This window comes from Aulonocara stuartgranti (genome assembly GCF_965226115.1).
Source record: "Aulonocara stuartgranti genome assembly, chromosome: 3".
NCBI classification, from domain to species: domain Eukaryota; kingdom Metazoa; phylum Chordata; class Actinopteri; order Cichliformes; family Cichlidae; genus Aulonocara; species Aulonocara stuartgranti.
The window spans coordinates 78,170,322-78,193,581 of record NC_138941.1 but is presented as its reverse complement, the minus strand read 5'-3'; the positions used below and the strand labels follow the sequence as shown (position 1 = coordinate 78,193,581).

Sequence of the window (23,260 nt, the reverse complement as noted above, 5' to 3'; positions counted from 1 at the left end):
CCAACTGGGGTCAATTTCCCCCAACCGATATTTAACTTTATCTGTGGTAAACTTAAAGCACGTATAATTATCTTTCCGGGGCATAAACGGCCCTACTTGCGTGAGCTTGCCAATAGGGGGAAATAGACTGGACAACACAGTGCAGTTCCCCGTATTCACAGCTCCTCTAGTTATTTGCAACATACAATTATAGCCCCACTGATCCTCTGGATGCAGAGGTGCAGGCTCTATAAATAAACGCGGCCTTGCTGAAGCGCAGGCTACACAATTAGCCACTTTTTGTTCTCTAGCATTTTGGGCTATCCAGTCCAGCCAGATGTTACTGTCACTGAACCCGGTAGCGCGTTCAATCAAATCCTGAGGTTTCAGGGTGGTGTAGTCCACCGACACTACTCGCCTCTCCCTTGGTTCGTGCTCCTCTGGTGTAGCTTCCGATGACCCGCTCCCCTCCTGCCCTGTAAAAGATGCAACAGAGCTGGTGGGAGTAGAAATCACACGAGTTGTTATGTCTTCTCTACCTGACGGTACGCGATTAGTTTTTTCTAGGAAATTAACTTTAATTAACCCTTTTGGATCAACCCCCGCTATTTCCACCCCCAAAATTAAATACATAGATTGTTTGCGATGCCAATTCCCCAATGATAAAGTTAACGCGTTTCCAGAGGGGCTAAAATCCCTCTGTAGTTTAAGCCCGTTTTCTGATCCTGATTCTAACGGTTCCCAATTTTGCCCAGTGTAACCCCTTACCTGGTCCCAATTACGGCACCAGCTGTCATAAGGACGATTTCCCCTCTCACAGTGCGTACTCACTGAATAATCCCAACAGACCCACACATTGTATCCCCTCCAAGCACTGCCGACGTCCCTGCAATTAACAACATCACACAGATCAAACGTAAAGGAAGTTGTGGAGCCAATCACATAATCTAATTCTAAACCACCATATGTGCTGAGACACTCATCCTTTTTACCAGAGACCTCGCGCTTCACTCTTGCCCGCAACCTTAAATCACTATGGACCACGTGTGATGTACTTGGTGTATCAAACAACGCCGGACTGGCATGGCCTCCGTGCTCAGACTGGTTTCCAGGGTCGGTCTGCAACAAACAAATCAAAAAACAAATAGCCATGATTAGCAACATAGTTAACATCAAACTCATAATAATTTTGAACATTGTGATGGCTTTTGAAACTCTTCTTTCATCACCAGTGTCTAATTGTTGTGATGGCATGGTGGTATGTGAATGTTATGGTGTAGTAAAAAGTTCAAAGCCCTTTATCAGAGCCTCTCTCTTGTTTTAGGTGTTCAGTGTGGTACCGCTCCTTTTCGGTGGCGCGGCGATCTCCTCCTTGGCTGCTCCTCTTTCTTTGACCTTCCGGGTAGACTACCGGTCGGTCCGTTGCACAGGTGTGAGGGATTATTGTGCCGCTCAATTTCACCTGCGTCGAGTTGAGATTGATCCTTCCTCACCAAGCCCTCGTGCGCAGCTGCGCACTGCGTCCAGTGATACCAGGTGTCGCCTTTCCCCTTCAGTTGGACCGCTGTCGCCGTCCGAGCCGATACCTCATATGGACCAGTCCAGCGGGGCTCCTTCCACTTTCGTTTGATGACTCTCAGCCACACTGTTTTCGCGTCCGGGACCTCTCCTTCTCCTGTGGGCCCTTTACAAGCCGCCTGTTTCGTGAAACTGGACACTAGCACCTTTAGCTCGTTCCAGTAGTCTGCGTGGGACCGGTTCCCCTTTTTGTCCCGTTCACCCGAGCCCACCGTCCAAGGTGCCGGAAACTGTCTCCCGGTTTGCAGCTCGTATGGTGTAAAACCTGTGGATTGATTAACAGAACATCTTATGGTCATCAACGCAACCGGCAGGGCTGCGACCCAATTTAGCCCTGTTTGCGCGCAGATTTTTGCCAATTTGTTTTTCAAATTTAGGTTCATTCTTTCTACTTTCCCCTGAGACTGAGGATGATAGACCGTTCCAAATTTATGCTGGACGCCCAACATTTTTTCTACTTTTTCCAAATCTTGATTTTTAAAATGGGTTCCATTATCTGATCTAATTCTTTTCGGGAACCCATGACGGGGAATATAATGATTGATTAAACACTTAATGACAGTCTTAGCATCCTCCTTTTTTGTAGCCCAGGCCTCTGGCCAGCCGGTCAAAGCGTCAACACACACTAGCAAATATCTTACACCGCCCGGCCCGGAATCAATCATATCAGTGAAATCAATAACAATCTCCTCTCCCGGCCTCTCAGGGGGCCGAAACTTACCCACTTCCGGTTTTACTGCTGGCTTAGGATTGTGTGCCCCACAGATTAAGCACATCCTGGCCTTCTCCCTTATCATTCCTCGCAGGTCAGGATGCCACCAATGACACAAATTTCTTTCCATCTGGGCTCTCCCCACGTGGGCAAGTCCGTGGGCTTCATCCACCTTCTGTTCTGCCATTTTGGCTGTCAGCACGGGGCGCCCGTCTGGCCCCCTCCACAAATGTCCATCCTGCCAGGCTCCTTTGTTTTTCCACACCCCCTTTTCCTCTGGGGATGCCTCCTCCTGGGCCCGTTTAACTTCCTCAATCAGGTCAACAGGTATCTCTTCTTCTGATGTTACCTGTATCATTTGTCTCTGTCCTTTGTAGCCTGCGGCCTCCTTTGCGGCTTCGTCTGCTCTCTGGTTTCCTTTTTCCACCATACTGGTTCCTTGGGAGTGAGCTTTGCATTTTATAATGCTCACCTCCTCTGGGTCAGCCAAGGCCTTTTCCAGTTCCTCCATTTCATGTTTGTGGGAGATAGGTGCATTGGTTGCTATTCTGAATCCTGCTCTTTTCCACTGAGGCAGCTCCACATGCGCTGCTCCAAACGCATATGCCGAATCGGTGTAGATGTTCACTCTCCTGTTCTTGGCTAGTCTCAAAGCTCGAGCTAAGGCTATCACTTCAGCTCTCTGGGCCGACTGCTTTCCCTCAATCCTTCCTGACTCTCTGACCTGATAATCTCCTTCTACTCTGCAGACCACCGCATACCCTGCTTTCAGTCCTCCTTCGTCTCGGTGGCAACATCCATCGGTGAACCAATCCTCAGCTCCCGGTATGGGTTCGGCCTTCAGGTCCTCTCTAATCTTTTCCTCGATCTGTGCTCTTTTGGCGCAGTCATGTGGTTCCCCTACACCCATTAAATCTGCCATGTTAATTCCTTCATGTGTGAATGTCAAATTTGGGGCCTCTAAGACTTTGCTCAGTCTCTGTTGTGCCCGTGGTGACATACAAAATGCTTGTGAATTTACGTATGCCACTATGCTATGTGTAGTGAGTATTTTTAGTGGGTGTTCTCTCACTACATGTGCTGTTTTTTGGATAATTCTAGCGACCCCTGCTGCATGTTGTGTGCATGTAGGATGCTTTGCTTCTGTTGGATGTAGTTTTACACTAACATACATGAGCACTTCTCTACCCCCCCCTTTTTTCTGAAACAACACTCCATTTATAATTGAGTTTGTCTCAGAAACATCTAAATAGAATGGCTCATCATAATTGGGTGTGGCTAAATCTGAGGCCCTTGACAAATCCTGTTTTACACTAATAAATGCGGCTTCAGCTTCAGGCGTCCAAGGTAACTCAGCCTTAAATTTTCGAACACCAACTTGCTTCATTAGGCCCCTTAAAGGGGCAGTTTTGCCTGCATAATCCGGAATGAACTGCCTGCTGTAACCTGTTAAACCAAGAAAAGAAAACATTTCTCTCACAGTTCGCGGTTTTGGGTGTGTCAAAATTTGGTCTCTGTGTGTGTTCATCAAACCCACTGATTTGTGTGCGATTACCTGGCCCAAAAAGGTCACTTCAGGGCGAACTAACTGCAGCTTGTCTTTACTTACTTTAAAGCCACATTCCGCCAACCTATTCAACACAACGAACGATGCCGCTGTACAATCCGCTGCTGACGGGGCTGCAATGAGAAGATCATCAACATATTGTATTAATGTACAATCATTAGGCAAATTACATGACGACAGGGCTTCTTTAAGCACCTGATTGAAAATGCCTGGAGAAAGTGCAAAGCCTTGTGGCAAACGTGTATATCTGAGTTGTTGGCCTCTGTATGTGAATGAAAAAATGTCTCTGAGTGACTCATGCAGAGGAAGACAAAAAAATGCATTTGCCAGGTCAATGCACGTGAACCACTTTTGGTCACATGTGATAGCTGATAAAGCTGTGTACGGATTTGGTACCGGTGCAGTAGTAGAGAGCAATATTTCATTAATGGCTCTCAAATCATGTGCCATACGGTATTTTCCTGTTCCATGTTTCTCCACTGGTAGAATTGGTGTGTTCCACAGTGAGTGAGAGGGCTCTAACACCCCGGCCCTTAGCAGGCCTTCTATTGTTTCTGTAATTCCTGCCTCTGCTTCAGGTTTGTGTTTATACTGTGGTCTATTGATTGGTGTGTGTGACTTGAGCTGGAACAAGACAGGAGGACACTTAGCTAGGCCAACATCCGTGGGCCCTTTTGACCATAGACTGTCAGGCAGATTCGACAGTCCAGCAACTGCGTGAGGATGATCTACACACTCCTCACCATGTGTTTTTGAAATTTCTTTATGTTCCAAGATCACTGTATCCTCACAGGCACAAGTTATGCGATAGGTTTTACAATTTGGAGCATAAAATAAGTTAGGAATTTGGGTTCTTTGCCACCCTGTGTCGTCCAGTGCTCGCCTGACCATTGGACCTAGATCACCTGCACCATGACCTTGGTGGACCGCCAATGTAATGTGAGGGGTTGAATTTTCTTCCACATTGTACCAAGGCCGTTGTTCATCAGTTAATTTCACAGCCGCGGCTACACCTTCTGGTCCGATGTAGATGTCATGTGTTTGCACATTCCACGTCTGACCTTCAAGATCAGATTGAAATAATTCACGATAGGTGTCGTCACTCTCTTTATCATAAAACAGGGTAACGTGGTAAGGGTCGCGCGGAGGGGAGTAAACTGCCAAGCTCATTATCCAGGGTCTCCACAGCTGAAATTGCCTCAGAACATCCTCTTTCACTAATCTCCCCCAGTAGATGTTGACTTTTGCTCTTTCACAGTCTTGGAGCAGATATTGAGTCTTTGAACTTGTTCCCAGGCACGGAAAATGCTGGCCCCCTGGCAGAGTCACAGATAATCCATCTGCTGAACATGTGATTGTGGCGCCCAACTTCACGAGCAGGTCCCTGCCCATAAGATTTACTGGCGCTTGCGATGACACCACATAGTTGTGTTTCAAAGTCTGCTTGCCCAGCTTTGTCAAAGCTGGGTCAGTCACTGGCAGAGTTGTCGGGATCCCGGAAAAACCCACCACGTTCACTGTGTGGCAGGACAACGTTGCACTGTCTGGTGCTGCTCTCAAGGTTGAATATGTTGCTCCAGTGTCTACTAAGAAGGGCAATTCTGTCCCTTCTATAGTCATTAACAGCATGGGATCTGCCATCCCCATGCTGTTTGGTCCCTCCGGGTCCCTTCAGTACTGGTCCTCCCTCCAGTCAGCCACTGGATACTGCGCGGCTGGTGCTGCACTCGGGTTTGGGGCCTGATATGCTCCCCTAGAGCCACCTCTTGCTCTCGGAGCTCCACGTGCCTGGGATTGGTAGCCTCTTCTTTGATTGTTCTGACGACGTTCTGGGCAATCTCTGCTCCAATGACCCTCTGCTCCACACCTCCAACAGACATTCCAAGGCACACTGCTGAGATTCCCCGTGTCACGAGCTCTTTGTACTCCCCCCGCTGAGCCACCACGCCCTCTGTACGATCCACCGGTTCCCCAATTCCCTGTGGGTTGGTTCTGCCTTGGTGCATTGGCGGGCCATCCGTCATTAGTGCAGGGACCCGGGCCACTATCTGGCCATTCAGGCCCAGGACCAGGCTGGGTCGCAACTATCATAATTTTTTCTGTTTTTTCTTTTTCCTCTTTTTTCTTTTCGCTGGCTTTGTTTCTGGCCTCCACCAACTGTAGTTTGAGTAGAGACGCTTGTGCCTCCTCCAACTCTTTTTTCTGCTTGTTCGCCCTGTCCTGCTCCAGCTGCAAACGATGTGAGACGTGTCTTTCCCACTGCACCGAATCTGCTACGGCAAAATCTGGGTTTTTCTGTAGATCTTCTGTGACCTGGTTTGGCAGCCCTGCCAGCACCGCTGAGCGAAACCATGCCCGATGTTCACCTTCTCTACCCGGATGGGTACCTGTTTCTAACAACCACTGATCTCTGGCTTTTTCTAAAAACTCTCTAGGTGTGTTTTGGGGGTCCCAAATTATTTTAGGTATGGCTCCTGTATTAGGGGTTGGGTACTTTTCACGGACTGCGTCAGACAAAGCACATTGCACTTCATGGTAAGGCAAATCATTTGCATGGCGAGTTGTGCGAGCTATAGCCTCTACATCTGCTAGCCCACCACCGAGCATACACCGCGCAGAAATGGCGCGAAAATCGCCAATCGCAAGCTCCTCTCCTTCTGTTAGTCTGCCTAATTCACGCAACCACCTTGCTCCGCCCCCAGTTATAGGTGGAAGCTGTTTAACCAATGCCTCCAAATCTCTTACTTTGTATGCGCGGTACACTGGTTCATTTTTTGCACCAGCCACTAAAGGCAAATTATAATGAGTACCCGCAGCTTTTTCTGCTTTGGTCACAGTTTTACACTGTCCCAATTTTCCCTTGCCTTTTGAACTCTTAAAAATAGGCCTTCTCTGTCCCTGCTCTTTTTTCACCTGTCTTGACCTAAGATTCCTGGCTATACTTGGTTCTGACGCGACTCCTCCTCTGTCGTTATCTTCATCATCTTCTTCCTCCTCTGTGGTAGATGAATCTTTGTCGCTCTCCCCTTCTGCCATGCTTTTGGTCATTTTGTCCTTTACGATCTTCAGTGTATTTAATACTTCCAATAGCCCTTGCGGGGCTTCAAGCATTCGTCCGAATACTTCTCCTGCCCATGTGTCTGACTTGGCCATTGCTTTGGAGTGTTTTGACCTGGTTTGGGCCTGCTCTTCTCTTGCTGGTGTTGGCAGTCCGATGAAAGCCGGTTGTGCCATCCTTTCCACCGGTGAAATCATTTCCTCGTTTGTTGGGGTCCAATCCGCTTCTCCAGTCTGGTCTGGCAGGCTTTCTCTTGATGCTTCGGCTTTTGGCCTGTCTCCTCCCTCATGTGAACAAGAAGGCAAAGGCAAGCCTTCCTCTGCGGCTGATGTTATCACTTTCCCTTCCCCATTCAGGGACTGACATTTAACTGTCATAGGCCCTTCATTATGAAACACCCGTGGTGCTCTGGTGTATTCAACATCAGCTACTCCTCCCACAACCACTGCCGTCTGTCCATCGGGGCCTTGAACTTGTCCTCCTCTGAGGGTCATTACAGGCATGACATATTGTCGTCCTACGGCATTAGATGTTAACGTGGCCCAAGGAAGAATCTCTGCTGTGTGATACTTGTTAGCATCTCCTGGTTTTGGAATCCAGTTCTTCATTTGGTTTTCCAGCTTCTTATTTTGGTCTTTCAGTTGTTTCAAAGCCTCCATTATGCTTTCCATATCTTCTGTTTCAGGTGTGTCATCCTCCTCCATCCAGGAAGATGCTCCATTCCACAAGAACATCCACTTGCAACACTTTGCATGAGTTTGCTGTAGTTTCTTGATTTGTTGTTTAATCTTCCAGTTAATTGAACGTTTCTCTGCCTCGGCTTGCAGTTGTTCCAATTGCTGCTCACATCTCTCTCCTTCTATTTTGAGCACAAGACTTAGGGCTATTTTGTCATCCAGCCCTCTCTGTTGGGAAGCAATAAGCTTGTTTAGCTCAGCTTCCATTGCTTTGCCTTCCTTCTCAGCTAACTTTGTTGATCCAGGGGAAGCTAAGCGAATAGCTTTTTTTAATTGTTGCTGCTGCTCCTTTAGAGGCTTATAGCCTCTGTGCCCAGTAGGTGTCGTGTTCGGGCCGTCAGCCATTATCCTAGAACACAAGCTTACCTCCCTTTTTTGTGACGTTTTACGGCTCCTCCTTCTGGATCACTCCGCAATGTCTGCCTGTTAGCTTTCAGAAATACTTTCGCTCCTCCCAGGGTCACTGTCTCCTTGTGATCTGCTTGGTAAGACACACAGCCAACGCAGTGTGTCAAGACTTAACCAAGCCTCTTTCATTATTCACTTTTAATAACTACTTTTCACTCTGGAACATAAATGTTATAAACTCATACACACTGCATATTAACTTTGGGGCACAAAACAATAACACAGCTCAAATGCATTCACACAGCCTTAAATTTTTCACAGAAAATTGCTCCAAAGCAATATCATGTTTGCTCACAAACTAACAAATTCACTGTCTTGTTTACCGAGCGAGGGAGCAATGGACCAATTAATTCCAAACTCCTCAATAATTAGCTGTATAGCTCGCTCTACTTCAATGCCAAACCATAGTACTGTGATTAGCTTTATTCAAATCAAACCTATGTTTCAAAGCCTTTCAAACGCACACCCACACACACTATTTCAACCACGCACTCTCAAGCACACATTTGTCTCCTTTAAATCTACTAATCGCTTGGAGACATCTCCACAGATAATTATATTATTTCCCAAGCAAGCATATCAAAATCAAAACCGTCTAGTACCGACTCTATCATAGCCTGAGCAAAGTGGGCGGCCTCCGTGGGCTCCCAATTTGGATCATTTTCATGCTCAGTCATCTCCTTTAAGCCTTGAAATAAAAATAGGCAACGTTGTATATAGGCATTTAGCTCATGCAGCTCAATCACGGACCACACTGTCATCTCATAAGGTGAAACACCTTCCTCAGTCACTATGTGACATTTACAGGTCACCTCCAATTGACCGTCTTCCTCTGCTATTTGTATGTTACAGGTTGCAAAATAAAGCACAGGCATGTTTGCTTATTCTATTTAAACAACAATTTAACAGTATTAAATGGGACTGTTTAGTGCATGGGACACAATATAATCATTTATTGTTGAAGGGACAAATGTCAAAGGGGTTCTAACAGGTCCACTTTATTGCGTGCTCATAAATTATTGTTATCTGGGTCACTCACCCAATGTGCTTTATTGTTTGAGATTATTAATTATGTCACGCTTATTAGTGGCTCATATTTATTTAAGGCCTATGTTTGAACTTGACAACAAAGGCAGAGCATCATTTCATCCTTTCAGGGTGAAACACTCCACTTTCTCTATGTCATGGCAGCTCAGAAAACTTCATGAACTTTACTTATTTAAAGATATGACTTAAAATCAGTTGTGTTATCAGTATAAAATATTTAAGATTTAATTAAATTGTTTTCAATTGACTTACAGCAGCTTACTCTGACCTAGGAACACTCTCTTATGCTCCTCAAAAACTGAAGTTACTCAGTCTTAAATGATTTTTACATTACATAAATCAACTGTGATTAACAAATAACGTTCTAGTGATTCCCACTTGGTTTAAAACATTCAAAAGCCTTCTAGGGACCTATTCTGATCATAGCCTATGTGTTTGTAAGCTTGTTTGCATTTAACCCTCTGCACTCAAAGCATTTACTACACTTTATCAATCCGGACAGTCACGCCGAACGAAGCTTCTGACCTTCAAAGGCCGAGTGCCAACTCATTATAAGCACATTTGCAAGGTGTGTCTGAAAATTATTTAAACCACTCTTTTTAAATCAGAAACTATTTACATTGTTATAACATCAAAACCAGCAGCTTCTTTACAGGCTTTCAGCAATAAAAGGCCTTCTGCTTCTAAGGCTCACACACACTCTGGGCAGGAAGTGAAAAGCTCTGTTCTCCTCCCAGCCACACGCTCATTTGCATGTTCACACCGTCTAAAAATAGCTCTCAGCGCTGCAGCTGCGCTCTCATCACACACAGGGTCACACAAAGCTCAGACAAAACTCTATTCACAAAAGACGTCTTATAATTACAACCACTGACAGACATGACAAATTCAGCACCTAACAAATTTCGACAAATTTAAATTAACGGGTCCAACCGAAGAAAGCTTCACTTTTTTGTAATCAATCAAACAGTATCTGTTACTTCTGGGAACAGTTTCTGACCTAACTTCTAAAATCCCTAACTCAATTTAACTTTGTCCAAACAAGCACATGACACCGTTTCAAACGATGAGGAGTCTCGGTAACTCCTAGCTTATTTCGGGATGCCCTGTACCCCACAGTTAAACCAAAACTGAACTACCCCTGTTCGCCGACAGGTCAAGACCGCGCGTCCACGGCCAGGAGGGGGCGTAACCCCCGGGCTATGTGCTTCTTAGCAGACTTCTGGGCTGCCGTCCTATAATAATTTTAACCTAACCGATTTTGAAAAATTTTACCATAACGGGTCCTACCGAAGAAAGATAACTTTTTTACGACCAATTAAACAGTCTCTGTCACTTCTGGGAACAGTTTCTGTCCTAATTTGTAAAACTATTAAACAGTATCTGTTACTTCTGGAACAGTTTCTGTCCTAATTTCCCTACCAAACTACCTGAGCCTTCAGCTCAATATCCAGGGACTCAAACCCAACATTATTACTTTCATATTTCTTCAACTTCATTAAATACTCTTAAACAACTTCAACTGCATAACACACGGTGATTCTCACCAAAATCAAAACAGACACCCACCAGCAACGTCAGTGAGCAAACTTTTAATTTAATGCAGCCCAATTTGGCACAATTTGGGAATCAACTCAACAGGCAGTGCCTTACCTTTAGAAGCACCCGCGGAGCTCACTCACATCAGATCCCTGGTCCGTGCCTGTCCGCTCGACAACCTCAGACCGTCCACACCTCGCACGTCCACCCCAATACCACAGGACGAGCCCCCAAAATGTTATGGTTCAAAAATATTGGAGATGGACACCAGAGGAAAAACCCACAATAACAACACTGGTCCGGTCGGGTTGAGTCAAACGATGATTTAATGATCACACACGTGGGAGATGGACACTGTATGCAGACAGCCTCAGATCTCATCTCAAAAAACACATTTCCATAGTTTTATGAAATCAGGGTATTAGAACGCCCCCTCATGCGTAGTGACAGGTGTAATACAATCAATGTTGACAATTTTATTTAACACAAAGAATAACATTGTCTCCTTCCCGAGGGCAGACGCTAACTGCCCCCCTTCTCCTGGAACCGTCTGTACCCTGCTGAGACACAACATGGCAACTACAAGGACTCTTTCATTTATTAAGACCATCAGTGTGTATTGCTCTAAATCAAGTATATAATATTAAATGAATATTGCTGGATCAGCTACTTCTACTTAAAACATATTAAAACATGACTAAGCACAAAATCACCAAGAATGACATCTTATAAGTGCTGTGTAAGCGCGTGCGGCCTTCCAAGCTCAAAGCCTTTGCCCTCCATAGATCAGCCAGACTCGCGCTGGCTGTAGCTTTTAACCTTTAATTACCTTGAGCACAACTCTAGAATGAGCAACAAACTGCAATGTGTATGGAATGATCATGGTTACATCTGCAATGGAAAATCATGTTATTATTCTGGTACCTGTAAGAAAGATCAAATTAAAGTTATCACCATCACTGTAATGCAAAGAATAATGTAAGATCAAAAACTTCAATTTATGCTTAATGCAAAGCTGGTTATATACTTCTAAGGAACTAATAATGACATATTAAAATATTAAATGATAATGAGAAAAACATCCCCTCCTTATTCTACATTAGGAAAAAGATATGAGCATTAGGTGCTAATGATTATTCCCCTTAAATTTGACGTAGCTGCTAATTGCGGCTTACGTAGCATTAGCTGCTCACATTGTTATAAAGCAAGGGAAAACCGTGTAAGCATTAGCCGATAATGCTAATTCACATCAAATTAGCGTTAGCTGCCAATGCTTAATCACCTAAAATTAGCATTAGCTGCTAATGGAATCCTACTTAGCATTAACTTCTCAGTAATATAATGCTAATTCACATCAAATTAGCGTTAGCTGCCATTGCAAAAACCAATACCATGTTGTCATGAGAGAGTGATACATGCATTTATCTCTTCTAGCTATGACTACTGCAGTAGTCTTTATTTTGGTATTAACCAGGCTCTACTCTCGCGTCTGCTGAATACGGCAGTCCGACTCCTGGCAGGCAATCGCAAATTTGATCATATTCACCAATCCTGGTTACACTCGTTACCAGTACGTCGTAGAATCGACTTCACGATTTTGTTGTTTGTCTTTAAATCTCTGAATGGATTAGCTCCATCTTATTTCTCAGACGTTTTAACAAAAAATAATCCAAGTAGAGCCCTCAGGTCTGCAGATAAGGTGCTTCTGACTTTCCCCAGAAGTAGATGAAAAAACAGAGGTGACCTAGCTTTTGCGATCACTGCACCCAAACTCTGGAACAGTCTGTCCCTTCACATTAGGTCTTTACCAACACTCGACATTTTTAAAACCAGGTTGGAAACACATTTGTACTCTCTAGCTTTCAAATATGACGAGTCTTTTATAGGAATTACTTTACATGTTTCCTATTTTATCTCTATTATGTACAGCACTTTGGCTCAACCTGTGTTGTTTTTAAATGCGCTTATAAAAAAATGTAGATTTTTGTGATTTGAATGCCTAAAACAGTGGAGCCATTCTTTAAGCCATCCTCAGTGACTAACAGTATGTGTATGAGAGCCATGTAATGTCCATGTGTGCATGCTGAAAGAGACTGTACTGGTCTGACCCCCCTCCTCCTTTCAGGGTGGAGCCTGCTGGAGTCCGATGGTTGAGACCAGGTCTGAGGAAGTGTAAGTGTGTTTTTAATGGGATTCATGAAAACAAAGCAGCACACATTCAACCATCTTCATCATGTCAGGAGTCATCATCAAAGTGTCAATCAATGAACAGATGAGGGATCAATAACTGCAGCTGGATTGTGTTTGTTCTCTCCATCAGATTCCTGTCAACTCACAATCGACACAAACACAGTGAACACAAACCTCCAACTTTCTGACAACAACAGGAAGGTGACACGTGTGGAGGAGGTTCAGTCATATCCTGATCATCCAGACAGATTTGATGTTTGTCCTCAACTGCTGTGTAGAAATGGTCTGACTGGTCGCTGTTACTGGGAGGTCGAGTGGAGAGGACTGGTTGATATATCAGTGAGTTTCAGAAGAAACAGAAGGAAAGGAGGCAGTGAGGAATGTGTGTTTGGATACAATGATCAGTCCTGGAGTCTGTGGTGCACTGATCATGGTCCTCGTTCTGTCAGGCACAATAAGAGACAAACATCAATATCCTCCTCCTCCTCCTCCTCTGTCTCTAACAGAGCAGCAGTGTATGTGGACTGTCCTGCTGGCACTCTGTCCTTCTACAGAGTCTCCTCTGACACTCTGATCCACCTCCACACCTTCAACACCACATTCACTCAAACTCTTTATCCTGGGTTTTGGTGTAATTCTGGTTCCTCAGTGTCCCTGTGCTGAGTGGAGTGTAAAGAGTGTCTCCTGTTAGAGAAACACTCTGACTGTTGAACAGATAGTTCAGTCTGTACATGTCTGTCTCTTTCACTCACAAACACGTTTTCAGATTCATGGATTCAATCAGTTGATGTTTGAAACTCTTTTTTAGATGAGTTCTTGTAAATTTCTTCCTCTCCAGCGGTGTTGGGTACTGTAATTAAATTACTTTTTGTGGAGATCAGAGAAATATTTTACTGCTATTGTTCATAATCATCATCATTACCATTGCATTAATAACATAATCTTTAGCATTGATATTGTATTCAGATGTTTAAACATATTGGCATCCAATCAGCCTTTATTACAGGTGCAGTTATAACCACTTTAAACTGTTGAGTTGAATTTATAATCTTAAATGTTTAATGCTGGTTATGTTGGTTTGTATGGGAGAGGCCCAGACTTCAGTGAGTAAGTCTAGGTTGCAGGCTGACAGGAAACACAGGCTTTTGCAGAGCGTGATTGCGAAAGTGAAACTAAGCAGAGTGTAAAGTGTGCATTTTGGTTGTCATTTTTAGGAGCTGTTTGGATGATGCTATTTGAATAACCAGGTTATAAACAAATAAAAGATAATAATAAATATCTTTTTATTAAGCTTTGAGTAATGCCATTTGATTAAAGCATTTATTCAGCATATTACAGATATAGTTTCAGTTAGGTTATTACACATAAGGATGAGCCTCTGTTCTGGTGAAAGGTCAGAAGTGCAACGGGTGAGATGAGAGAGCATTTAAGGTCGAGACACACACACACACACACACACATTAGTTAGACTCATTTATAGGTGAGAGGTTAGTCTTGTTGTCTCTGCAAGAAAGAGGAACAGTGTCTGGCAGGATGTGGGGCTCGTGTTCCAGACGAGACAGAGATAATGTTCTTTTAAACTGTGTTAAAAGTCATTGTGGTTTTGATGTGACCTATGTATGAAATGTATCTGTGACGTATGAAGGGGCGTCATTAATTCAAACCCTGATGGTATAAAATATCTGCTTATGCTTTGATTAGTCGGAGATCAGCGCTGTCTGTGAACAGGCACTGGTCCCCCCACGCGTGTATTCATTAAAATCAATTGTTTGACCAAGATCTTCTGGACTATGGTTGTGTTTACTCTCCTTCCTCAAAATTTGAACCTTAACAGTTTTCAGGGTGTGGTGTCTGAAAGGATCAGTGTGAACAACAGGACCGCCCACTCTGGACACACACACTCAGGTACAAACACACAGGTGGTTTGTGTATCAGGCTTTTCTGCTGTGAAGTTTTAACATGGGGGTCTTTGGGGGCGACTCACTGCTGCCTCTGCTGGACACTAGAGGAACTGCAGGCATCAGTGCTTCAGGTATGAGTCTCAGGTCTGACTGTTAGCTGAATGTGTATGTGCAGGTATGCGTCTCACTCTTTGTGACCAAGCTGGGAGGAGGCTGCAGGTGTACCTGGACTTAAGCCACACCCCCTACCCACCTGGCCTGTTGCCAGGTAACACTCTGCTGTTGTCTGGTTTCCAGAGGAGGCTGTCCAGGTGAGACACACATAGACAGGCTTATAAAAGTTTGGACTCTTTATTTGGACTCATTTCCAACAATGTCACCCCCAATAAAGTTCTGGATCATCTTGCATCAATAGGCTGCTGGTTTTCTTTACTGGTTTCAGGTGTTACCAGCAAAATAGTTGTTTGATCATCTGGGATGTACCCAGATTTATTTATTTAGACAGAGATCTTGACCCCCCCAATGCCCAATGTTCAATACAAAGTCACGCCGATGGTTACGTACCTGTGCGGTTTACCTGTGTGTGTGTTTCAGGACAGGAAGTGTGTACTGCATGTACTTACCTGTCAGCTCCATAACTGTGGTCTCCCTGGGAGACACCAGGTAAGTTTACAGGTAAAGTCTGGTTCACGTGTTTGTCGTGCTGTTGTTTATTTGTTTGTTTGGTTTCTATCAGCTCGGCCCAGCCTCCTGCTCCCATCATGCACCTGGGTGAGTGGGCTCTGAGCAGCAAGCAGAGGTGCGCTGTGGGACAGGTCAAAGGTCACGTGGTGTGTTTCCTGTTCCTGTAACTGCAGTGGAGCTGCTCGCTGTGTGGCAGCGTGTACACACAGGTACTGCATAAAATACACACAGTGTGTACAGGATGTGTTTAGTGTCAGTTTCTCGGGTGCAGTGAAAGTACTCAGAGTGCTTCATGTGTTGTTAGCGTGTTGGTGGCGTGTTAGTGTTGGTGCAGTAAGTAAAGTGTCGTTTTGGAGGAAACTGCTCACGATTTCAGGTGTGTGTGTTTACCTGTTGCTCGCTCTCTCTCAGGGCTGCAGCAGCTCTCAGTGTCACTCGACCTCGTCAGTGTTTCAGTCCAAAGCAAAGTAAGAGCAGCTTCCTGTTGAGCTCACCTGCTGATACGTGTTAATCACCTGGATGAGTCAGGTGACAGTCACATGATCAAACCATGTCGCTCTGCTCTTCCATCAGGCTGGTGATCGATGACGGGACAGGTGAGGCTCACGTCTGCTTCTCAGCTGCTCTGGTTCGTGCTCTGCTGGGATTGGCTGATGCTCAGTGGGAGGGGCTTCAGAGAGCACTTAGGGTCAGAGGTCACATCAGAGTCTTCCCTCGTGGGCAGAGCCAGGTCAGTAGCACCTGTCAGGTGTATATGTTTACCTGTCACAGGTGAGTCACATGCTCATCGTCGTCTTTAAACTTTATTTTGTCTTTAAAATTTAAGCTGAGGCTTTAACTGTGAAAGGGCACATCCTGTTTGCATCCTGGTAACAGCTCCGTCTGCTCACACCTTACTGCTGAACTGGTTTGGGGGCGTGGCCACTTCCACCTTTAAAAGTCTGTAGGTGTGACGGACCCACGCTGGGCTCACGTGAACAGGAGGGAGGGGCCTTACAGCCGTGTGTTTCAGCGAGACTCAGGTCGTGCCCCTGACTCCACCCACTCGACCTGATGAAGCAGCAGGTGGTGTAGTTCTGAGGGTAATCCGGGCTGACTGTGAATGCCACACCTCCCACATGGAGGGTGGAGACCACAGGGGAGGGGCAGGACAGCGGGAGGCATTTAGGACTCGGGTCACACCAGGAGAACCCACAGGGCCCCTCCACCCACAGGTGGAGCTGTGTTAGCTGGATATTAATTTTTGTCCTTTATGCAGAAAATAATTCTAATGATAAGAAAGTGAGATTAGTATCAAACAGTAACAGTTTATAAAAACACAAACGTGGAGTCTAAACTGAGACGTTTCAAATAACAAGAACACGTTTTAACTCCATAAACTGTGACACGAGACTCTTTATGATTAATGAGCACTTATTCCCATTCATGGTTTGAACTCATTTCTGTTATTTGTTATTTACTTTGCAAAGATCAGTTTGTAGACTCAAGTTCAAACTGAGGGTTTTCTTCATATTTACAGTCGGTGTGAAAACGTCAGAAGATTTGAGTGAAAAGGGAGAAACAGATGTTTGTGAGGATTCACGTTGTGGATATCTGAGGTTATCAGAGTATCAGGAAGGGAAACCTGAAGAAAGTCAAAGAGCCACCCAGCACAGAACAAGCCTGTCAGAGCAAAGACATCAAAGACTCTACAGGCTGCACAGGGACGCACTGTGAGCTCACAGAGCTCCACGTCTGCAGACACCTTCAGCCACACTGCTGAGGACGAAGACCTGCAGACTGAAACGTCCTGTGGTCAGAGGAGGTGGGGACGCTGTGGGGGGGCCACCACAGAGAGAAACAGGCGTCCTGCAGGACGTTTCCACAGGGCCGAGCCGTGAGTCTGCAGAGACATAACCTCTGTGTCTGTCTCAGGTGTGTGACGGGGACGCTGACGACTTCCTCCTCCACTTCCTGTTGTGTCTGTGCAGCAGCGATGTCATGATTCGGCCGCTCAGCCTCACCTGCAGGAAACACACCAACCAGAGACCAGAAGGTAACCCCACCCTCACACACCACCCTCACCACCCTGACTGCAACCTTCAGAGTCGTGTGTGTGTGTTTCAGAGGTGAGGAGGTTCACTCGAGGAGACGGAGAGTTCCTGACCAGACTGGCTCCTCCCCTTCAGCTCACCTGTCTGCACCTCCACCCTGACTGAGCTCCACCTGCTTCGTTCTGACTTCATCTGTTCTACGTGTTCGTACAAATAAAACTTTATTGTTCCTCCTGTCACACGGTATCTCACCTTCACTGACCCTGACGCTGGTGATCTGGGTCAGAGGTCACACGAAGCTCTCTGGGTTTAACCTCACATGAAAGGGGCGGAGCTGTCATCATCACAAAGGGGCAGGTCATGTGACCCTTCTACAGGAAGTGGCGCCCACATCAGAGACGTTCTCAGATGGTGATTCATAAAACCTGAACCAGTAAAATCTGACAGCCGAAGGATGATGAGTGAAACTGCTTAATCTGGTGTTTGTGGCACAGAAGGTTTGACCTCCACTGTGTGACACGTGTACCTGAAAAGGTGTGCTGTGTCACACGTGACAGCGCAGCTTCAGCATCGTCTTCATGCTGTAGAAGAAGTCACTCCACCTTATATAATCAATCAATAAGGTGAAAATATCAGATAAAAGGGTTTTTTTGGTTATAAGGAATAAAGAGGTCAAAGGTCAAAACAAGAGACACTGGTAGAGACCTCAAATCATTGTTACTGAAGAAGGAGGAGTTCTTTAACAGTACGACATTGATAGAGTTTGTTTGTGTGTTTGAGAGTTCAGACTGAAAGGGAGCGCACAATCGTGTGTGTGTGTGTCTGCAGCTGTTGTGTTGTTGCTGCATCGTTGCCTCAGGGGGAAAGTTGTGTGTGTGTTATGCAGACTAGCAGAGACTGCAGCTGTCAGCAGCCACACACACTTTCTATTCTTCAAATCAAATCACAGTGAAACATGTTCACTGACAGCTCAGCTTCAGCATCGTCTTCATGCTGTGACTGCAGCCGTTCAACTCTGTTTGTCTTTAACCCAAATCATCACAACATGCAAATATAATCATCAAAATGATGTGACTGGAAGGATGCAGCAGTCTGTGCTCCACCTTTCTCCTCCACACCTGCAGGTGGAGAACATGGATGCATGAATCTCTACAGAGTTCTTTGAATATTATCCGTCTCATCAGTTTTCAGTGAACAAAACTCCTCACAGAGCCAAAATAAGCAGTTTGTATCCAACATAACTCAGCTGGACTCTGATGCTCCGTATAACAGCCACACATGAGTCTGGATTCACTCAAAGCATTGAACAAACTTTATTGGAAATGAAGCTTTTGGACATTTGTTCTCTGATATTTGCTCTTCAGCTCGAGTCTCCATCAGTGGGAACATTTCCTGATTCAACTTTTCTTCTGTTCAAATCAAACTCCATGAGAATCAAAGTGTGAATCAGAGTCCTGATGATCAGATTCTATAGAAACATGGAGACTGTAGAGGATTTACACTCAATATGTTCATTTGTTCCCTTCAAGAAAAATCAATCATTCATCCAATTAAATCAGTCGTTGATCAGTTTGATTGACAGGACAGATGATCAGAGGTGCAGAGTTTTCACCTCCATCATTGGTACAGGGACTGAAGTATGGGTGGAGTCTGTGAGTGAAGGAGCAGCCAGTAAAGGAGTAGATCAGAGCTGCAGCACCTACATCATAAAAGGAGACCAGACCCTCCTCATAATCCACAAACACCCCCACCTTCTCAGGACCAGGATGAAGACAGAGATCAACTGGAGGACCAGCACGAGCTCTATACTCATTTCCATTTCTCAGCATCACAGTCCAGAAACCATCCTGAGGACTCGGTGTGATGTTTCCCTTCCTGTTGATCGACTCTGTGGCCACTCCTAAAGTCCACGCAGTCTTTCCTTTAACCCTTTACAGCCGATCGGAGCGGGCACGCTCTGTTTTGCGTAACTATTTTTAAATCCCGGTAGCTCTGCAACCATGTAAGCTAGCGCAATCATTTTTTTTGCATATGAAACTGGAGGAGTTGTACTTACATCTTATGCCATCAGCTTGTCCTAGGTCACAGTTTCCTTCCACATAAAGCTTTGCAAAAACTGCATAAAAATCACTTGCAGCAACAAAAACATGATATTCCAGAAACACGCTTCGCCGATCCGATCAGCTGTTTGTAAAACTTCCTACGTCCATCAGCGCGAACTATCACATGACCGCATGAACTGCCCGAAACTGGAAGTGACGTCATTTTGCGGAAATGTAGTTTTTTTACCATCGTGGCCTCAAGAGCTTATACTTGTGTTTTTAAAAGTTATGTTTGACTTCATGACTTTCTGTGTCGTTTCTGGGATGCTGAGGACTCATATTGCACTGCTGGAAATAGTTTATTTTGATGCATATGCTGTTATTTTGCAAATTTGCACTATAATATTTATTTTCGTTTTTCCTGCAGTATATAAAAATTGGTGTATTTCAAAAATAAAACTATGAAGACACTTAAAATAAATTTCCTGTGGTGGGAAACTAGTTTGTGCAACATTTTTGTATTTACAGTTTTGAGGGATAAGCCTCTTAAATTTCTCTAACTAGAAATATATGTTAAAAAAACAAAAAACGATTTTCAATTTTTTTGTAGTTTATTGCACTTTTTTGCAATTTATGTAATTACTATGCACCTAATGCAGACATATTATTAAAGTTTGGGCTATAATGGTTGTATTGACGTATAGCAACTTGAAATGCTCCCAAAAATGGCTCCACAGCATTTAAGAATATAATATAAGCCCTGGCGGACTTGGTTCTATGGTCGGTCTTAAAGGGTTAACCTGAACCTCAAAGTAAAATCTGCCTGAAGAGAAACTCTGCTCTCCTAAAACATCAACACACTGAGAAAATCTCTCTGGGTTTTCTGGAAGATTCTTCCTCACATCACTATGATAAACTTGTTTTCCATCATCACACAGGATGAGAGCAGGATGAGCTGTATCAGGATCCAGAGTCACATCCACCTCATGCTGCTGAACCCTCTGCAGCTCAGCCTCAAACAGCTTCTTCTTCATGGGTTTCCAGACTGTCTCCTCCAGCTGAGCCACAGCTCTCCCCACAGTCCCCTCATATGATGGTGGATGAACTCTGACCTCTGTCCAGTCTTTGCTGGGTGGAGCAGCTTTCAGGGAGGAGAAGCTTTGGAGGAGGTGGAGGTGGTCTTCAGAGCGTGAGAGCTGCTCCACCTCAGAGCTTCTCTCCATCAACTCAGAGATTTCCTGTTCCAGATCTTTGATGAGACCTTCAGCCTGTTTCTCTGTAGCTTCCTGTTTGTCTTCGATCTCCTTCATGAGCTCCTTCAGGCGTCTCTCAACAGACTCCATCAGAGCCGTGAGGACCTGAACACCTTCTGCTTTCTGTCTGTCTGCAGCATCTTTACTCATCTTCACCGACTCTGTGATCTCCTGAATCTTCAGTCGTCTCTTCTGGATCATCTGCTGAATCTCAGCCTCTGTCTTCTCCAGCTCTGCCTTCTTTCCTTCATATTCTTCTCTCAGAGGAACAAACTCGTGGTTCTTGTGGTCTAAAACAGAGCAGAGCACGCAGACACATGTCTGGTCGGTCTTACAGAACAGCTCCAGGAGTTTATCGTGCTTCGTACACATCCTGCCTTCCAGGTTCTCCACAGCATCAACCACCTGATGTCTTTTCAGACCTTTCAGTGTCAGATGAGGCTCCAGGTGAGTCTGACAGTAGGAGGTCTGACACACCAGGCAGGACTTCAGGGCCTTCAGTCTGGTTCCAGTGCAGACGTCACAGGGAACTTCTCCTGGTTTGGCAGCTTGTTGCTCTGAGCTGCTGCTGCTGGCTTTCTGCTGAGCTTCACGTCTGAACTGAGCAACCATCTCAGAGATGAAGGTGTTGACCCTCAGCTGAGGTCGAGTGTAGAAAGTCTCTTTACACATGGGACACTGACAGATGACATTCATGTCCCAGTGCTGACTGATGCAGGTTTTGCAGAAGTTGTGTCCACATGGTGTAGTGACTGGATCAGTGAACACATCCAGACAGATGGAGCACAGAAACTGATCTTCAGATCGCAGATTGCTGGCAGCAGACATGTCTGCACTCTGAGGGAGAAAGAAAAGAAACATTTGATTGAAAATTCACTTTAAATTTCATTTTACAAAGAGAGAAACAAGCGTCAGTAGTCTGAGGAGCTTGGAGAGAAAAGCGTCTGGACTTCTTTAAGTTTCCTGAAGACGTTTCATCAGAGAAGCTTCTTCAGTTCTCAGAGTAACTGGTGGAGACCCAGCAACACACTGAGACACAAACTGGTTCATCCAAACACAAACCTAACATCGTAGTGTCTGCTGTACAGTGCAGCGTCCAGATGAACAGGATCAACGTTTGGGGATGAAGATAAATACAGTCGTTACAAAGATGTGAAATTGTTTCTCTGTTTTACAGAAGGTCCAAGATTCATCCAGATCATTTGTATACTTGAATAAATCAGTTTGTTGGATATTTTCCATCAATCACTGTGAAGTAAACTTCGACCTTGTTGGTGACTGAATACTTCTTATTGTACGTCCAGATCAACGAGCCATTAATATTAAACAGTGACTGTTCCAGTAGAGCTGACAGTGAGGAGGACGATGAATCACAAACCTCAGAAATGTGTTATTAACTGTTGATCCAGTATTTTAATGGCATTGATGAGAACATGTTTATTCAGAGGTGTCTGTATATTTGGTCCATTTGTGCGTCAGTAAAAACTGTCCTGTTTTCTCTCACAGATACTGGAACATCCTCACAAACTCAGGATGTGGAAGAAGATGAACTTTTCCAGTCACTCGCTGGGATACATCATTCATGTTATTCTGGATCCTCAGAAAACATTGATTTATTTTTGTGTTTCACATATTTGTTTGTCCAAATCAAAGACTGATGTTAGTAGAGAAGAAGCCACCATGATAAAGCCTGTGTGTGAAAATGAGATCAGTGGATTTGATGGATTTGATCAAAATCCCATTTAAGGAGGAATTCTGTCCTCCAGTTTGTTTAAATAAGCTTTGGGATTAAACAGCATCATCTATGTTTGTGTCTGATGACATGTTTGATCCAGTTCAGCTTGAATATCACAGCTGATGTGTGGAACTCTGACATGTTTAAAGCCTGATTATCAGGATGATTCAAACACATCTGTTTAAATAATGAGATTCATGTTTCCACACAAAGTTATAAAGTGCAGCATCGACTGTTTTCTGAATGATTGAGGATCATCTGTGACTCTTACAGGATACACTAAGTCAGATAATCTTTGTAAAATGTGTGAATGACTTTTTGAAGTACTGACTAAAATCTACTGGTTTACAGTATCAAAGGCTTTATATCAATAAAGAATAAATAGGTGTTTTCACGTCCGTAATCCTTATGATCAATCAGATCCTGAATCAATCTAATAGGAACAGGAAGTGATGAATAAATCACCCCAATAACATCCAAGATGGCGCCACGGTAGGCAGCCTGTTTCCTCAGCTCCCAGCTTTTTCCCTTTTCTTTTGTTTTTTCTTGTGCTTTAAGCTTTTTTTACCCGACACTCTTGGTCGTGTTTTATTTCTTGTGCAACATGGACCCACAAATTTTCGTGAGAGTAGTAGCATGTCTTCTACTCTTTTTGGGACTTTTTACCACCACTTCTGGAGAATCTGTAAGCCAAGCCATTGTTTACAGTAGGGAGCAGCTGCTTGCACTGGGCAACAGGAAAGTACTCCCGGAGGAGCGACCCAAGATTCCGAAGGAATTACGACGTTGGAGGAGGG

At 44.6% G+C, this 23,260-nt stretch overlaps 2 protein-coding genes and 2 long non-coding RNA genes across 4 annotated transcripts in view; 3 read left to right on the top strand and 1 right to left on the bottom strand.

The window, feature by feature from the left end:
- The window catches only part of LOC309703211 (protein NLRC3-like), a 70,710-nt gene extending 57,099 nt beyond the window's left edge, over positions 1-13,611 (top strand). Inside the window, exons 10-11 of the mRNA XM_082527923.1 lie at positions 12,751-12,797; positions 12,946-13,611. Of these exons, the coding sequence (XP_082384049.1) occupies positions 12,751-12,797; positions 12,946-13,478 (580 nt within the window). The 3' untranslated portion in view covers positions 13,479-13,611. The remainder of the gene's footprint in view (positions 1-12,750; positions 12,798-12,945) is intronic.
- Positions 13,612-14,667: 1,056 nt separating this feature from the next.
- Positions 14,668-15,473, top strand: LOC309703744. Its single transcript, XR_014276009.1, has 4 exons — positions 14,668-14,720; positions 14,892-15,027; positions 15,311-15,379; positions 15,453-15,473. It is a non-coding gene; the product is annotated as an uncharacterized lncRNA (long non-coding RNA).
- Positions 15,469-17,741, top strand: LOC309703728. The gene is made up of 5 exons (XR_014275993.1): positions 15,469-15,609; positions 15,812-15,867; positions 15,974-16,130; positions 17,315-17,435; positions 17,507-17,741. It is a non-coding gene; the product is annotated as an uncharacterized lncRNA (long non-coding RNA).
- A 981-nt stretch (positions 17,742-18,722) lies between these two features.
- On the bottom strand, positions 18,723-21,560 carry LOC309703692 (E3 ubiquitin-protein ligase TRIM21-like). The gene is made up of 2 exons (XM_082528641.1): positions 20,276-21,560; positions 18,723-19,361 (listed from the first exon to the last, which is right to left on the bottom strand). Exons 1-2 carry the CDS (start codon positions 21,554-21,556, stop codon positions 18,984-18,986), a joined length of 1,659 nt encoding a protein of 552 aa, XP_082384767.1. The 5' UTR covers positions 21,557-21,560; the 3' UTR covers positions 18,723-18,983.
- Between the last annotated feature and the right edge of the window lie 1,700 nt (positions 21,561-23,260).

Bases quoted from the DNA above. Each gene is read 5' to 3' on its own strand.
- LOC309703692 (XM_082528641.1), bottom strand. From the start codon at position 21,556: ATGTCTGCTGCCAGCAATCTGCGATCTGAAGATCAGTTTCTGTGCTCC. The intron at 19,362-20,275 runs GTTAACCCTTTA...CGGCTGTAAAGG, and splicing joins GATTTTACTTTGAGGTTCAG to GTTAAAGGAAAGACTGCGTG.